The 15,482-nt window shown below is 41.2% G+C and overlaps 2 protein-coding genes across 2 annotated transcripts; one reads left to right on the top strand and one right to left on the bottom strand.

The window, feature by feature from the left end:
- Positions 1-314: 314 nt before the first annotated feature.
- On the bottom strand, positions 315-653 carry LOC145796431 (uncharacterized). The gene has a single exon (XM_082881540.1). It carries the CDS (start codon positions 651-653, stop codon positions 315-317), a length of 339 nt encoding a protein of 112 aa, XP_082737666.1.
- A 10,619-nt stretch (positions 654-11,272) lies between these two features.
- LOC145796430 (uncharacterized) lies at positions 11,273-12,562 on the top strand. Its single transcript, XM_082881539.1, has 2 exons — positions 11,273-11,847; positions 11,962-12,562. The coding sequence occupies exons 1-2, from the start codon at positions 11,273-11,275 to the stop codon at positions 12,560-12,562; spliced, it is 1,176 nt and encodes a 391-aa protein (XP_082737665.1).
- Positions 12,563-15,482: the final 2,920 nt, after the last annotated feature.

The raw sequence follows: 15,482 nt of genomic DNA, 5'->3' as shown, positions 1-15,482 counted from the left end.
AAAAATCAAACTAACACTTTATTATTACTTCGGCTAATAAAATCATGACATGATCTTCAAAAAACAAAAGACTAATGATAAAAAAGCTTCAAATTGCAAGTGTTCTAGGGTCTTGGCAACTCCTTGCCATTAGTGTCTTCAAGCCGATATGCTCTATTGCCGACAACCGAGATGATTCTATAAGGCTCCTCCCAGTTTGGGCCAAGCTTGCCCTCTCTAGGATCCTTCTTGTTGCCGATAACTTTTCTAAAGACGAGGTCCCCAACCTTGAACTCCCTTAGGTTGATCTTCTTGTTATAAGCCCTAGCAAGTTGCTACTGGTAAGCCCCCAGTCGAATTGCTGCTTCCTCTCTCCTTTCTTTCAAAAGATTCAGATCTCGGGCTAAGGATATCTTATTAGTTCCATTCTCCACTCCCTGGGTTCTGATTCCAGGGATGCCGACTTCCAATGGGACAATTGCTTTTGTGCCATAAGCCAAGGCAAAAAGAGACTCCCCAGTCGATCTTCTCAGCGCAGTCCGGTATGGCCAGAGCACATTGGGCAACTCCTCCACCAACTTCCCTTTTGCTGCTTCCAGCCTCTTCTTGATCCCATCCAAGATAGTCTTATTGGATGTTTTTGCCTTAAGGTTTTGAAACCCAAACCGGACCATTCGGTTTAACCGGTTGAACCGGTGAACGGGTGAGGTTCCGGTCAGGTTGGCCCTCTTAACTCGGTCAAGTGTAAAAAGCGGTGTATTTATTGAGAACTGGTGAAACCCCCGGTTCAACCGATGAACCGGTTGACCCGTTTATGGGCTGATTGAACCAGGCTGGTTTGCTTGTGTATATATATAAAAAATAAATAAATAATTCAGATCTACTTTATTTTTCGTTACTGATCTTCAAAGAGCAACCATCTAGGGCATTCTTCACTTCTTCACATAGGTCTCTCTCCCTCTTTTAAGAGTAGTCGATCTGTCTCTCTGTTTTTTTTCGCCATTAATGAATCAAGTTCTCAACTTTACACACAGATTCGCACACCACTACTGCCAAAGAATCTTAGCCTCCAGGTATTATTTTGATGGATCTTTGATCTCTTTTTTTGTTTTTTAGAAATTTTGGGTCTACTTGAAGGAAGGCTCTGTTTTTTGTTTTCCTTCACAGAAAATTACAAAAAAATAAAAATAAAAAAAATTCCTGTGTTCTTCTTGTTTGGGTCTATTTGATTTGATGTACTTCTTGTTTTGAACTTTCAGTTTCCTATGAAAGAAAGAATGAAAAATCAACTCTTGATAAAAAATAATAATAATAAAATAAATCATTAATTACAAATTACTTGTGTTCTATCAGTGTGAAAACACAATGCACACCACACTGTGATGTTAAGCTAAATTTGTGGTTCACCTTTATTTGGTAGAACGAGAATTATTCCTGACTATTCTCTCTCTTGTACACCAAATAATTAACTTAACTCCTCCAACCCCTGTTGTTTAGATTATATGCACTAAATTAATTGTTGGTGTAGATAGATACAATTAAACATTAATTGTCCTGCTGTTGCTGTTGTTGCTGTATATAGATTGAAAATTTTTGTCAAATGATATACTATATTAATTGTTTGATTTCTTTTTTCTTGTTTTGGATAGTGTAGACACCCCATTTTTGACCGTCCTCAAGGCTTGGACATCACCGTTTGAACACTCGGTGATCATCCATGTTTGTGTTCGTCTTGAGTTCCCGGAGGTCTCGGCCACGCGCCTTGCCTCAGGATCTCTCAACTCGACTGTTCTGTGTTTGGTCTTGCACCAAACACTTGTGTTTTGCCTTTGAGGGGCAGGGGGTGGCTTGATGGCCATCCCTACACATCACCAACCATGGCTTGGGGCTACCAGCTGTGTTTTGTTGCCATCGGCCAAATGTTTGGCCGGTCGGCACTTTATTTGGTTAGCCGGTCACTGATTTTGGTCAATCGGACACTTTTTATGACCGAGACCTTTTCTTGAGGGGGTTTGAACCTTTTGAACCCTTAGTTTTAGCTTCTTGAGAAAGCTTGAACCTTTTGAACCCTTAGTTTTAGCTTCTTGAGGAAGCTTGAACCTTTCAAATCCTTGGTTTTAGCTTCTTGGGGGAAGCTTGAACCTTTTGAACCTTTGTTCTAGCTTCTCCAAGAAGCTTGAACCCTTTGCTCCAAGCTTCTCCAAGAAGCTTGCACCTTTTTCCCAAGCTTCTCCAAGAAGTTTGAACCCTTCTAAGCTTCCAAGAGAAGCTTGCACCTTTTGCACCTTTGTTTTAGCTTCTCCAAGAAGCTTGAACCCTTGTCTAGCTTCTCCAAGAAGCTTAACCCTTTTGTTCTAAGCTTCTTGAAGAAGCTTGGTCTCTTTACTTTAGCTTCCCTTAGAAGCTTGCCCCCTTTGACCCTTTTGCCTTAGCTTCTCCAAGAAGCTTAGGCCTTTTGCCTTGCTTTATAAATAGAGGGCCTCTCCTCTCATTTCAAGGGTTGAAAAAAAATCTGATATATAAGATATATATATATATATATCACTCTCTCTCTATATCTCCCTCTCTCTCTACATTTGGGTGTGTTAGAGGGTTCAAAAGGGTCTTGTTCTTGGCCTATTGCACACCACTTCATAGCCACACACTTCCATCATCACTTGGAGGTTCTTGGAGCTTGTTTTCAAAGGTTGAGGGTTGCATTTTTGGGTCTAAAGGCTGCTAGTTCTTGCTGGTCTTCAAGGGTAACACTTCTTACCCTCTTTATTCCCTGTTTTTGTACACACTTTTAGCCTTACTTGCAAGCATATTTTGGCTTTGTAATAAACTGAAAAAAGTCTTATTTTGAGCTCATTTTGAAGTTTGTTTAAGATTACTTTTGTGTTTGGGGTCGTTTACCCCCTCTTAGGCCTTGTTTGGTCCCATTTTGTGCTATTTTTGGTGAGCTTCGGGACCACCTTGTTTGGGCCTCCTCACCACTGAAATCTTGAGGGATTTCAGTGGTGAGGATGGTGTCTTAAGGTCCTAACAAGGAGAGGGCCATCCCCTTGTAACAAGCCCGCGGGGGACCTCGCTACAGCTCGGACTCTCAAAGTCGTCACGGTTCCTAATCTGAACCAAAGAGTCCAAATCTGGCAAATCGTTTTAAGAAAACTGATTTTTGAAAAAAGTAGTGCCAAACATGGACTGCTTTGCCAGATACAGAGTCGCCACCTAAATATTTTATTTTGGGAAATTTAGGAAACCCTGACTCGGTGCCAAAAGGCCACGTGTCCGTCATCACCAAAGTTGCCTCGGCTCGGGAACTTGGGTACGATTGGGGAAGGTCACTTCGTGAGCACCCCCGCTCGCCCGGTCATAGACCGGCCTCTACTAACCATGCTATCAATTTTTGAAAACATTATGAGTTCTTATTCCGGTTATTAGCCTAGGTTACTATGTGATGCTCACAGCATATAAGTATAGACCGGGTCGCCCGAATTGGAACAAAACATTTTATGTTTGTTTTTTGAAAATGGTTTGCTAACCGCAGGTAGGTTTGAAACATTTTGATGATTCATTCCAATTCAGATAACTCAACCTTCACCCACAGGCATTCAGGCAGTTATGTCAGATAAGCAAATAGCCTCATGGTAAGCATGCTATCATGGCATTCACTCACACGCATGCAAGGATGCTAAAGCATAAAAACTCACCGAGTACTCCAAGCCAAAATAGAAATTTTGTTAGAAATCATGCATGATCTTAAATATACAGAAATGCCTAATGCGACACATGCAAAATGCAATTTATAGTAGGCTCGGCTATTCTAAGGTGGCATGTGAAATGCTACAACTATCATGTATTCAACTTGGAATTGAAATACAAATGCAGTTAGCATGATGCGCCGAGCCCGATGTATGCAAAACAGATGAATGAATGCAAACATGCTATCATACTGTATGCTAATTTAAATATGCCCTAATCTAACCAACAAAAGCGAGTAAATAAAAGGGAGAAAGACGTGGGATTGGAAGACATACATCACACTCACCCACACTTATTACAGTTGTGCCCTCACTCGGAGGGTCCGAATAAATAATACAGTCTAAATATTACAGTCCCGAATAAAAGAATATTACAGATTTCTAATTAATTAATGAATTGACTAAGAAAGCAAATAAAACTGGCGTGCAAGCCAGGGACTGTCTTGCTTCTGATGGATGATGCATGTCCGGATCGTCTTGCGCGGAAATCCACCGGAATGCCCCAATTAGCCTCTGTTTAGCAGTTATCCTCGAAATGCGTACCGAATCCCGAAAAATTGCTGATTCCCGATTTTGCTGCAACAGAGAGCAGGAAAGGGGCACAGCAATGTATTTGCACAGATATATGCATGTCTCGATCCTCGTGCCACCAATTACGCATACCGAGGCATGATGGCCGAAGAGTCGAAATGCACCACTCAATATAGGATGAATGCACATGAAACTACAGCTAAAACCTAACTCCATCATGGATAATCCGGAGTGTCGGTGACTGGGGAATTGAGACACATTCCGTCACTCGGAGTACGAAATGTACCTCGTTTCCCGTGCCCGGGTTAACTCCTATTCCGGACATGATGCAATATGCATGATATGCATGAAATGCAACTAATATACAATCCTAACATACACAATGCTATGGAATGACGTGCCTCGAAATGCGTGCACACGGGCACGCGAACGGAGAAAATGACGGAATGCTGAAAATGAGATGCCTCAAAATGCGTGCATACGGGCACGCAAACTGAGAAAATGGCAGAATGCAATGAAAAAGAGGTGTCTCGAAATGCGTGCACGCGGGCACGCAAACCAAGGCGATGATAAAATGTAATGAAATGACATGGAAATGACAAATGGGCTTATACTAACATGAGTGAGCCTCAGCCACACTCACATCGGATGCCGGATGATGAAAACGGAGTGCCTCGAAATGCGTGCACACGGGCACGCAAACCGATGCAATGATAAAATGTAATAAAATGACATGGAAATGACAAATGGGCTTATACCAACATGAGTGAGCCTCAGCCACACTCACATCGGATGCCGTTGGATAAAAATGGAGTGCCTTGAAATGCGTGCACACGGGCACGCAAACCGAGGCGATGCTAAAATGACATGGAAATGACAAATGGGCTTATACCAACATGAGTGAGCCTCAGCCACACTCACATCGGATGCCGTCGGATAAAAAATGGAGTGCCTCGAAATGCGTGCACACGGGCACGCAAACCGAGGCGATGATGGAATGCGATGAAACATGGCAGAAATGATATGCAAGCATGCTAATGGAATTTCAGCAACAAAATATGGGGAAAACAGTCCCGAAATGGAGCGAAATGATATGAAATGCAAGGAAATGTCCCGAAATGCAACATTAGGCACCCGAAATGGCCTATAGCCATGCTAAATATGCACAACATGGACATGCAATGCAAAGACAGAAGCTAGACAGCCCCAAGATAAGCACTTTTCCAGTTATAAACATGGCCAAACAGCAAATATAGGTATGGCAAAAATAGCATACAAGAATAGGGGCCAAGATAGGGGTAATGAAGCAAGTGGTATAAGCTAAACCCAAACTGAAAAATTTCCTTTTACAACACTGAAGATGGACCAAAAATATGAACATTTACAGTATATGGCAGCCTAAAAATCAGTATACAAATATGCTAAAAATGGGATGCAAAACAAGGCCCAAAAGGTGCTATAACATGAAGTATATAAAATAATCACCAAACAGAAAAAAAGTGTGAATGAAACATGAAGTATAGGCCAAAATAAGACCACTTTCAGTTCGGACCAAGGTCCAAAAACAGAAGAAAAGAGGGCTACTAATTTATGCAAAAATGGGGCCAAATAGGGGATATAACTACAAGTGACATATGGAAATACCAAACAATGTTGAGCCCTTCTCCAATGTTGAAGAGGGGCTCAAAATATGCCTCATATCAGTTTATAACATGCTCGAAAATAAATTGCTCATGGGTCAAAAATAGCATGCAAAATCATGACATACAACATGGTCAATGAAGCAAGTATATTATGGAGGCCTCAAACAAGGTTGAGCCCTTAATGAGAAGTGAATATGAGCTCAAAATATGGCCCTTTTCAGTTAGGTCCGAAGCTTGAAACCAAAAAGAAATGAGGCTTAGAAATAGATAAAGGAAAAGGGTCAAAAGGATCAAAGTGTAACTTACCCTTGAAGATCCAAGCTTTTGTTGCCTCTTGGGTTGATTTGCAGCTTCTTTAGCCTTCAAGAATCCTCCCTTGCTGCTGGAAATGAGATGGTGGTGGTAGAGCTTGGTGGTGTAGAAGGAATGAAGGTTAAGAAGTTAGGGTTTTTTGGAGAATTGAGAAGGATGACAATGGAGTTTAGGGTTTGTGCTTGGAGAGAAATTTTTCTAACCCTCAAGAAGAAGACCCTCAGCTGGCTATAAGGTCAAGAAAGGGGTGTAAAAGGGGGGTGAATTGGAGAGCATAACTCTCTCCCAAAATATCCCCCGGATACAGAAAATATCTGGGGGATATTGCCCCACAGCTGGAAAGGGTACAATGAGAAGAACACGGCCGGCCTCTCACTTTGGCTGGAGGTGGCCGGCCGGCCACACCCCCTAGCCGGCCGGCTAGGGGTCAAAAGGGTCAACAAGCTTTTCTGGCCGGCCAGATATTGGGGAGGTAGCCCTATGTGTGTACAACACAACCATGTAATTGAAATTCCAAGAAAGTGGGCCCAAGGGGTTCAACAATGGCTCGGAAAGAGGGGGTCAAAAGGGTCAAGTTGACTTATTGGCCGGCCATGAACTTTTAGGGGCCTCTCAGGTGTGTACATCACAGATATGTGGTTCAAAGTTCAAGAAAAAAGGTCCAAGGGGTTCAACATTAGCCCGGAAGAAAGGGGTCAAAAGGGTCAGGTGACCTTAATGGCCGGCCACCAACTTTTAGTGGCCTCCCAGATGTGTAGATCACAGATATGTGGTTCAAAGTTGGCAACACTACCCCTAAGGTATTCAACATTAGCCCGGAAGTTGCAAAAACGGGCGCCGGGAGGCCCCAGAGGAGAGATAACTGGTTGCTGCAACAATTGCTGGCCTCCCACCCTTCAGTGACCTTCCTCGGGATAAAACAGAGGTACCTGCCAAAAATGAACGAAAACCGTTGCAAAACGAAATGTTTCGGGGCCAAAACACGCAGTTCGGGGTCCCGAAAATGGGCTGTTAAGCACCGAAAATGGTATTCGACCTCGAAGTGGGTTTCTCAGCCCCCAGTGTCCCTCAAAAGGGAGAAAATAAGATGTATGCCAAAAATCAGAGCAATAGGAGATGGTTAAGCGGTCCCGAACCGAGGCACACGGCCTGACGGCTCCGAAAACCGGGAACCGGACTCCGAAATGGGCAAAATGGCCTACGGCCACCAAATGTAGCCTACGGACATTGAGAAATGGTCTACGAGACCTCTCCCTCCCCTCAGGAAAAGAAACAGAGAAAACCGAGTCTGGTTCGTAAACCGAGACAAGGCACAGAAGAGGGTTCGGAAGTCCGGAGGCAGGGCTCACGGCCGCAACTCTGAAGCTTCTGAACAAGCACATTATGCAACATCACCAAGCGCTCAATCGGTGACGTCTGAGTCTTAAGGTCGGTCAAAAATGGGGTGTCTACACCCCTCTCCTTGTTGTCTTCAAAATGTGCCATTTTAGCCTCATGTGTGAGCACCATTCTTGAGTTCATGTTGGCCATGTCTTAAGTGTTATTTGTGCTTATTTTGCCATGATATAAAACTTTTTTTACTTGGTTTAGACACACCATGCTTGCTTTGCATACTTGTCTTGTAATGCCATGATTTGCCTTAACATGCTTTATGCTTTGAGCCTTGTTTCTAGCATGTTTTTGGCTTAGCTTTGTGAAGATTTTATACTTGTTTTGATGTTCTTGAGGACTATTTTTGGTCATTTGGGTCATCCATGCTTTGCTTTGTATAGCTACCATGTAATCCCTTTTGTAGGCCTTAAGTATCGGACCCTCTAGCATGCTATCCTTGTATCATTTCAGTGGTTTAGAACCACTTGTCATGTCATTTCAGTCCTTGTGGTATGCTTGTATGCTTGCATTTGATGCCCCTATGCTTTACAAGGTTCGTGTCTCATGCTCCATGTTTGTGCTATTGTGTATGCCTCTAGGATTAGATCATTTAGATGCCATCTAAGTGGTTTTTGGGGCTTAATTTGGCATGATTTGGGGCTCTTTTGATTCACTTTGATCATTTGCTTCATGTGTCATATGATCATAGTTTAAGTCCTTGGGCTTGGATGCATGCTTTGCTTGCATTGGTAGGTCGATTTGGCCTCATCTTCTACATGTTTTTCAAAGCTTATCATGTATGCTATGTGCCAATGTTTGCCCCTTTTAAGTGTTCTTGAAAGTTGCTTCTATATGCTTAGGTATTCAACCATGTTTGCATGCATGTTTGTATGCTTAGGTACTTGGCTCATGACACTTTGTTGCATGTTTAAATGGTGTTGCATTTGGCGTGCATTTCTTGCTAAGTTGCCTAACATGTTACATGCCTTGCATGCGTGCATGGTTAAGATTGCACTTTGCATGTCTGCTAACTTGCATACTTGCCCTCATGTTCATGTTGCATACTTAGCCTCCATGCCTAGGTTGCATTGCATAGAGCATGCATGCTTTGCCTCTTGAATTGAGAATGATAGAGGTTGGGCTTTATGTGTTTATTTGGTTTGCATGTCATTTGAAATCAAAATGCACAACTTGGTTTCTTGGGCCATCACGCATTGAAATGCGCGATTGGTGGTCCGAGAATTGAGTACCATCCCCCTTTGAGTCATAAACATGATAAGGGGTGTGTCGGTGCACACATTTGCTTGAAATGCATTGCCATGCCTTGTTTTGCCCTCTGCTGCTGTCAAAACAGGTTTCTGCAGGAAGATATGGCCGGTCGGCCATCTACAGTGCCGATCGACCAAATATTTGTGGCCGATATCAATATCCATGGTCGATGGATGGCCGGTGGCCTTTACCCTTGTCAGGTGACCTTCCACAGTGCTCAGAAGGTGGTTCAGAAGCATCCTGGAGACTTATGCAGTTTTCAGAGGTGCAAAACAGTGTAAACAGAGGCAACAATGGCATGACATTAGATTTCCGGGCGAAGTCAATCCGAGCATGCATGCATCCCTCTTCCCGAGGCCTTTTCCCATTTTCCTTAGCTTAATTGATTTGTTAATTAATTAGGTGGTCTGTAAATTATTTAATTAGCTTGTAGGTTAATTAAATTGTATTATTCTTTTGGTCCCTCCGAGCGAGGGCGAATTTGTAATAAGCGTGCGTGTGTGTGATGCATGTTTTCCAATCCCCACTTCTTTCTCCCTTTTACTTACCTGCTTTTGATGGTTAATATTAGGACATATTTCAATTAGCATCCTTATGCTATGCATGCGTGCATCCATTCATTTGTATTGCATGCACCGGGCTCAGCGCATCATACTAATTGCATAGTATCTCAAATCTAACTTGAATACATGTTATCTTTGCATTTCACATGCCATCCATAGATTAGCCGAGCCTATTCTAGTGACATTCTGTATGTGATGCATTAGCCATTTTAACATAAACTAGGATCATGCATGATTACTAACTAGTTTCTTGTTTTGGCTCGGAGTACACTGTGAGTGTTTATGCTTTAGCATCCTTGCATGCGTGTGAGTGTTGCCATGACAGCATGCTTGCCATGAGGCTAATTGCTTATGTGATATAACTGCCTGAATGCCTGTGGGTGAAGGTTGGATTGCTTGAATTGGAACAATCCGTTGGAATCTGTGTTTTAGCCTACTTGCGAGTAGCAAACTTCAAACCATTTCCAAACAAACGGATGCGCAATGCTTTGTTCTGAATTAGGCGATTTAGTCTATACTTGTTTGCTGTGCGCATAATATAGTAAATCTAGGCTAATAACCGGAATAAGAACGCATAATGTTTTCAAAACAAGATATCATGGTTAGTAGAGGCCGATCTGCGGATCGGACGAGAGGGGGTGCTAATAGCTGACCTTTCCCAATCGTACCCAAATTCCCGAGCCGAGGCAACTCTGGTGATGACGGACACGTGGCCTTAGGCAAACGAGTCAGGGTTTCCTAAATTCTCTCAAAATAAAATATTTAGGTGGCGACTCTGTATCTGGCAAAGCAGTTCATGTTTGGCACTTCTTTACAAAAATCTGTTCTTCTCAAAACGATTTGCCGGATTTGGACTCTTTGGTTCAGATTAAGAACCGTGACAATTTGAGTCCGAATTGTAGTGAGCCCAATATGAACAGAACAGGGTTCCCCCTTCCCCTCCCCGAGACGTTCGGGGACGTCTACAGATAGCCATGAATAATTATGATTATTTCATTTTCTTATGACCTATTTTACTGCATGCATCTAATAATTAGAAGAAAATTAACTTTAAAATTTTCAACTACACTTAATTTAATTATTGTATTGAATTTGATTTTTTTTTTATAATAATTGTCTCTGGCCAGAATATGAGTATTTTTTTTATTATGATTATTGTATTGTATTGTAATGAATCTTACTTTCTGGAATTTTAATTTGAATAGGAGTATTGCTTTTTCATTTTTCTTTTTTTCATTTGTTCTTATTCTACCTGGTAATTGTGAGGAATGTTATCTGGCCAAAATTCAACAGCTAATTCCACCCAAGCCACAAGGGGAAAATATGATATTGCATAGGCACATGTTATCGAGGGACGAGATGTCAATGGGAAGAAGACTTACTCATGTATGTATTGTGGGAAAACTATTAAAGGTGGAGGGATTAATTGAATGAAGCAACATCTTGCAAAGAAGTCGGGTGAGGTTGGGCCATGTAAAAAAGTTCCCCCAGATATTCAGTATCAAATGCATGAGTCTTTGAAAGCATTTGATGAAAAGAAGAAGCAAAGTGCAGAAAATTATGATGAATTAAATCCTTATGGTCCAGGTGGTTTTCAATTTGAGGGTGATGATGTTTACGTTAATGTTGATGATGAGGCTGATGAGGTTGTGGAAACAATTCCTCGGAACAATAAGGGCATTTCAATCAATGAAGGAGCTGGAAGTGGGAATAAGAGTAGAGCACCAATGACACATAGAGGAAGGGGAAGAAACATGAACCAACAAAAATCGGTGATTATTTTGCACCAAGGACCACTTCGGGTTCTCAACCAACTATCAAAAGTGCCCTCCAAACTAAAGAAGTCATACATAGAGCACATATGATTGTTGGCAAATTCTTTTATGATATTTGTATTCCAATCAATGCTGTGAACTCCATTTATTTTCAACCCATGTTTGATGCCGCAATTGCCATTAGTCCAGGATATAAGGTCCCTACTTACCATCAACTTCGAGTTCCTTTATTAAGAGACTTAAAAAAAGAGCTTGAATTGTATATTGACACTTTAAAGAGTTCATGGGCTACGTGTGGATGTACTATTATGAGTGATGGTTGGACTGATGGAAGACAAAGAAATCTAATAAATTTTCTTGTGTATAGCCCTATGGGAATTGCTTTTGTGAAATCAATTGATGCCTTTAATGCTGTCAAAGATGCTACTCTTCTTTCTAAATTGTTTCTAGAGGTTATTGAGTGGGTAGGAGTGTCGAATGTTGTTCATATGGTGACAAATAATGGAGCAAATTATAAAGCTACTGGAGGACTTGTAAATGCAACTTACAAATCAATAAATTGGTCTCCATGTGCAGCTCATTGCTTGAACTTAATCTTAAGTGAAATTTCCAAGATGAATCATGTGCATGAGCTTGCTATTAAGGCATCAACGGTGACAAGGTACATATAGAACCGTTCATGGTTATTAGCTCGGTTGAGAAATAAGAAGAGTTGGACTGAAATTGTGCGCCCAGGAGCAACGCGCTTTGCCACTACTTTCCTTGCATTGAATAGCATTCATGATCATATACATGATTTGCAAGCTTTGGTGACAAGTAAGGAGTTTGCAAGTTCAAGGTTTGCCAAAGAGAAGAAAGGAAAGGATGCCATTAATATCATTTTAGATAAACTATTTTGGAAGGATTGCTTCATCACTGTTAAGATTGTTGAGCCACTTATGCGTCTTTTGCGTATTGTTGATGGAAATGAGAAACCATCCATGGGATATGTTTATGAAGGCATGTATAGGGCAATCAAAGGTATTAAAGATATTTTCAAGAGAAATAAGAGGTTGTATAGGCCTTACACAACAATCATTAAAAATCGTTGGGATAATCAATTGCGAAAGAATATACATGCGGCAACTTATTGGTTGAACCCAGCTTTTCAATATGATCAAGCATCATTTTGTAAAAAGCTAAAGGTTATGAATAGTGTACTTGATGTGATTGAAACTAAAGCCACATCAAGTAAAACGGAGCTTATGAATGAACTTAGATTGTTTCGAGATCGACAAGATAGTTTTGGAAGAGAGCTTGCCATTACTACATCTAAGAAAGCACAACTTGGTAATCGCTCTTTTCTTTTTTTAATAGTAATTATCATTATTATTTGATTTTGATTGGAATATTTTATCTCATTTTGAACGGAATAAATGCTTCAGGAAACAGCGATGATAGTTTGCAAAGGCCAAGAGAAAGAGGGTCTAAAGGGGGTGAATTAAATACCAGAAGTTTTAATACATTGGCGAAAGAAGAACACATCAGGTCTGTGACTACAGCACGAAGCCCACTTCCCTAATGTGATCCTAACGTTCACATTAGGGGGCAGGGAGAAGGTGCAGGGGGAAGGAGTGATAATTAAGGAGCAAGAAATGTTAACACTTGTTGAAATTTTTGAGCAAAATTACAAAATGAGTTAACCAAAGATTATGAAGTCTACCACTTGTTGAAATTTGTAGCAATTTACAAGTTTGGTATAGCCGAGATAAACACTGAAAGACGTTTCCGAGATATGGTCAACCGGGATGACCAACTAGCTTGTTAAGAGCTGAGAAGGTTGGCAAGTACAAAAATGAAGACCTTAAAGAACTAGGGACTGAAAGCAAGAACGTCGGACTAATCTGCTTCGACGGACGACAATGGTTCAGCCTCGGCAGTAAGTTGGAGGAGCTTCTCTACCGCTACCTCGGCATCAATTTCAAGAAGGAAGCAAACTACTCGGCATCAGCGGTAGGTTGTGTCTCACCCCCAGAAGACAGTTGGAAAGAACTTCTCGGCAGCTTTCTCAGCCACGAGCTCAGCATCGACCTCCTGAAGAGTTTGATCAAAGCTCTTCTTGGCGATTGGCACCTCAGAGTTTGAAGGCAAAGATTGAAAGCAAGAATCTGGAAAAAGACACAGAAAACAAAAACATGAATGTAATTCGTAATCAAGAATGATGATGAAGCTATCAAGAAATCAAGGCAAAAAGATTGCACAAGTGTGTCAAGCCAAGAACAGTGGTAGAAATCAACAGATGTGTGAACAGTGTGTATTTAAGAAGATGATTTGGAAATAACGGGTAAAACAAGCAATGGTGATTAACAATGAAGCAGAGCTTCTTGGAAAGCAACAAGAAATAAAACCAGGAGGATCAGTGGCTTACCAGAAAGAGGGAAGCCGGAATGAGAATTGCCGAAGTCTGACGACAATGACAGAATGACGTAAAGCTTCATCGGAGGAGAGAAACGAAGACAGTTGCAGAAGCTTGAAAGCTTGGAACAAATGGCGGATTCAAGCAAAAGAGCTAGAAAGCGAAGAAGCCAGAGGATTAAATGAAAAAAGAGAAAAACAGAAGTCAAGAAGATGACAAAGTTCAAAGAATAAAGCCAAGTGCACAGGCACTAAGTAAGTATGTGAAGAACAAGAAAGTAATGAACCAGACATGATGCTCGCAATAGAAAGTGGATATGACAAAGAACAGTTCCAGGCATTTTAGCAAATAAGAAATCAAAAACTTGAAGACAGACGAGAATAGAAGGCCACAGATGGCAAATAAACAGATTCAAAGTAAATCATAAGAGTTATGAAAGATTGAGCTTAATAAAAAAGTAAGAGTTTTTGAACCTACAAAAGTGAAATGAACGCCGATATGAAAATCGTCGGAGTCAAATAGGTGACTGGAAATCGGGAACTCACCAGAGAGTGTGAGTGGAGCAGTTGCAAAACTCTTGGAGTTTACGAATTAATGGAACCAGAATCTCGGCTAGGAGGTACGATTTCAAGCAGCTTGGAAAGCATGAAACTTGACTCTTGACACCAGTGGACAGTAAAGTCCAGGGAACTTTGAGGTCGGCGAGTTTGATCTCGGACAGAGAGGCACAGGTGAACGAACAGTGTAGGTTCCATCACCTCAGAATGCCGAGGCAATAGAACCTAGGGGGCAGTTGTGAGGATATATTTTCTGAATACCAACACGTGGCAAGGTGACGCCGACGTGTCAGCCGAGGTGCCACGTGTCCTGGTCGTGATGCCGAAGTGATCTCGGCAAGGCCGAGGTTATCTTCGAAGATATCGAAAACCGAGATAAGCGGATAAGGGACAAGAGTCCTAGAATGAAGAGGGAACTCAACTTGGATATGGACAAGAGTCCTAGATTGGGAGAAGACTTCAGTTTGGGTAAAGATAAGACTCTTAGAGAGTTTATCCTAATCCCACTAGGAGTCCCAGATTAGCAGTAATCCTAAGTCCATTAGGGCCAGGCTCCTTTTGGGACTAGGATTGTATTGGCTATAAAAGAGAGGCACCCCCATGGGTCTAAGGTATGCTTTTGATACTCAAGCTTGTGAGTTTAGTACTTGATTTATCTTTGAGAGATATACTGACTTGATCGTCGGAGTGCCCCCGGGTGGTCGAAACCACCGCGGGATTCTTATATTTCTGTTGCAGGTCCGTCAGGTGTCATCTATTCTGCCAGTGCTCTCCAGCTGGTTACTAAGCGGGCAGTGTGGTCAGAAAATCACCCACACAATAACATTTGGGTCTTTTAATTTCAAACTATAATAATGCGGATTACGTTGCCATAGTTTTAATGGATTTTCACTAAAATTTTCTTCTAGAATTTTATAAATCCAATGTGATTCACCAATACTTTTGATGATGGGAGTTAAATCACTATGCGGAACAGCCACAAACTCTTTATCACAAATATATTTATGTTGTTCTAATAATGAAATATGAATTAAGACATTATTTATACCTAATGAAATTACTTTTTTCTGTATTTGCATTGGAAGGTATTTATATATAAAATTATTTCCTAGAAGAAAATCTCCATGCATATACAGAAAACATAAAATTTTCGGTATAATGAACTTGCTATGATTTAACCAAATAGCTATATTTTTAGGCTTGAATTATATGGAAGTATGATTGCCATCAATTCCAGTAACCAAAATTAGATGTTTCATTAATGTTCATTTTTCTTTTGGTATGGCATTCCATTTACATGAGATGATTGTAGCTCCTGTGTCTATGAGAACACTGAGGCTATGG

This window comes from Camellia sinensis, chromosome 7, assembly GCF_055761805.1.
Source record: "Camellia sinensis isolate YWXY chromosome 7, ASM5576180v1, whole genome shotgun sequence".
Taxonomy (NCBI): domain Eukaryota; kingdom Viridiplantae; phylum Streptophyta; class Magnoliopsida; order Ericales; family Theaceae; genus Camellia; species Camellia sinensis.
The sequence above is the reverse complement of the archived record's forward strand: the minus strand, read 5'-3'. Positions and strand labels throughout refer to the sequence as shown.